Genomic DNA, 2,377 nt, shown 5'->3' with positions numbered 1-2,377 from the left:
CTTGCAATGGGCCTGGTAAGATACACTACACGACTAAGGTACCCATGTACATGTCAAAATACTTCCCAAAGGTCAGTGAATACCACGACCACAACACCAGAGGGAGCTCCACAAATCATGTTAAACTCAAATTTGGCTCAAACAAGGGACTAAACACGATTTGCAATTATGCCACATCAATGTGGAACGCCCTACCCAAAGCTGTAAAGGAATGTGAATAACTACCCACTTTCAAAACCACTCTCAAAGAGCACCTATACGAGAGACTGCAATTCGAAACTGGCCCCTGTAAATGTCCTAACGCAACCACCTCCAATGTACAATAAATGTCCTATTAAACCCAATAATACACGAGACCCTCTTCTTGGGACCAAGTAAGGTTTTCGTCGATAATCCAATGTACAGTTACCCCCCCCTCCACCCCTCCTACCAACCTCCTCCAACACATACACACACACACACACTCACACACACCTCCGCGGGACCTGTCAAAACTCGGACCTGTGTGTAAAAGCCTCACAAAAAATAGATAATAGCAGTTGTCACTTGGAAGAAGATGCAGGTAAATGAAAATACTGAAGCAGAAGATGAAATGCCTTCACAAAGTGCATCGATGCTTAAGCTGTCACTTGGAAAACAGGAGTGTTTGGACAGCAGGGCAGTGGCTGATAGTTCATGTAGCTCGTTTTGAATTAACTGATCGATGGGTTAATATGTTATGACAAGTCGCTGCTTTTGGGCTTGCTTGTTTCTCTCGCGAGATCTGACAACACTGTTACCATAGCAGCCAGCGAGACGTTTGCCCCACCATGGGTAGCCAAAGTAGAGTGTTAGCAGCGTTAATACCAACTACTGTTGGGGATTTAAGTTATAACGACGAAAACGAGCTGGAGTTTGGAGTGCTGCATATACCAACCGCTCAACGACGAGCTCGTAAGAGTGCGAGGGAGGTCCAAGTCACAGGAATAGCGGAAAGTTCACTCCAGGCGGACCACGGGAGGGTGCGAATTAGCGTCTATAACACCAAGGAATCTGTAAACGACGTCACCAACAGTGTCTCCCGGCGTCTCGAATATATTCTACAAACGATCAGGTAAGCCTATCCCGTGGAAATAAAGGACATGTCGTCGTCGTTGTTGTTGTTACTATATTATTATTTCATATCAACACGTACTGGTTGCACGCACGCTGATGACGCTCCCGCGCATGCGCATAAATGTTCGCTCGCATAAGGACAGACTAAAGACGGTGCCTAATTGCCTCTACAATGGAATGTAACACCTGACGACCGGCGCTATTGATATGCAAAATAGCCAGGTGGCCTGATTACTTTTACCAACGAATTTCCAGTTCCGCGTTCGCATTCTGCGATCTGATTGGCCACTGACGTTTCTGGTAGCGCCAATCGTGTGACGCCTGTTTCTATCACCGGTTAAGCTTAGCCACTCTTTCGAAGTTGGTTATGGTTAGAGTTTGTCATAGAGCAGGGCGATAGAACACCAGCCCTGATTCCAAACTCTAACCTTAACCAACTTCGAAAGAGTCGCCTAAGCTTAACCAGTGATAAACTAGGCGTTAGGTAGTTTGCAGCTGTTCGAGGCGGAAATGCGCGAGTCACACGATTAGGCGCACATGTCACATGACCAGAAACGTCAGTGGCCAATCAGATCGCACCAGAAACGTCAGTGGCCAATCAGATCGCAGAACGCGGAACTGGAAATCCGTTGGTAAAAAACTAGACGCAGCCAGGTGGGTACTCCGAGTTGGCGCATCAGTCGAGTGCAGCGCATTCCTGTGTGCACGCGCGTGCACATCCGTGCATGTGCGTGCATGCGCTTCTGCTCACAACTTTGGTTGCAACTCCGTCCCATGAGCAACGCATCACTGAATTTATTTGTCCGAATACACTCAGGCAGCACGGGGTCAAAGATGAAGACACTTCAGTGAGGAGACATCTCTACAGGGAGGATGACCTATATCATATGGACGCAGAGGTTCAGTATAATGAATTGTGTGTGTGTGTGTGTGTGTGTGTGTGTGTGTGTGTGAGAGAGAGAGAGAGAAGGGAAGAGAGAAAGACAGAGAGAGAGAAAGTAAGAGAGGAGGTGAGACAGAAGGAGATAGATAGAGAGAGGAAAAGAGATAGTAATGAGAGGCTTCCAAAAACTTGGTTTCTCATGTTCTTGGTATCTCGTGTCCAAGGGTCAGTAGTTAAGGTGGGGCGTCCGTGAGGTGAAGTTAAGGTTATGTTTAGAGTAGGGAGGATGGGTTCATACATAGATGCCAAGTTTTAGGAAGTCTCCAAACAACACCGCTACCCTCAGTTCATCAGAGAGAGAGAGAGAGAGAGAGAGAGAGAGAGAGAGAGAGAGAGAGA

General features: G+C 47.1%; 1 protein-coding gene across 1 annotated transcript in view; it reads left to right on the top strand.

The window, feature by feature from the left end:
• The first annotated feature begins 803 nt into the window (after positions 1-803).
• irak1bp1 (interleukin-1 receptor-associated kinase 1 binding protein 1) overlaps positions 804-2,377 on the top strand; it is a 6,345-nt gene continuing 4,771 nt past the window's right edge. Inside the window, exons 1-2 of the mRNA XM_084315073.1 lie at positions 804-1,093; positions 1,913-1,994. Coding sequence (XP_084171199.1) covers positions 810-1,093; positions 1,913-1,994 — 366 coding nt within the window. The 5' untranslated portion in view covers positions 804-809. The remainder of the gene's footprint in view (positions 1,094-1,912; positions 1,995-2,377) is intronic.

The sequence above is a fragment of the Notolepis coatsorum genome (genome assembly GCF_963971535.1).
Source record: "Notolepis coatsorum genome assembly, chromosome: 5".
NCBI lineage: Eukaryota > Metazoa > Chordata > Actinopteri > Aulopiformes > Paralepididae > Notolepis > Notolepis coatsorum.
The sequence above is the reverse complement of the archived record's forward strand: the minus strand, read 5'-3'. Positions and strand labels throughout refer to the sequence as shown.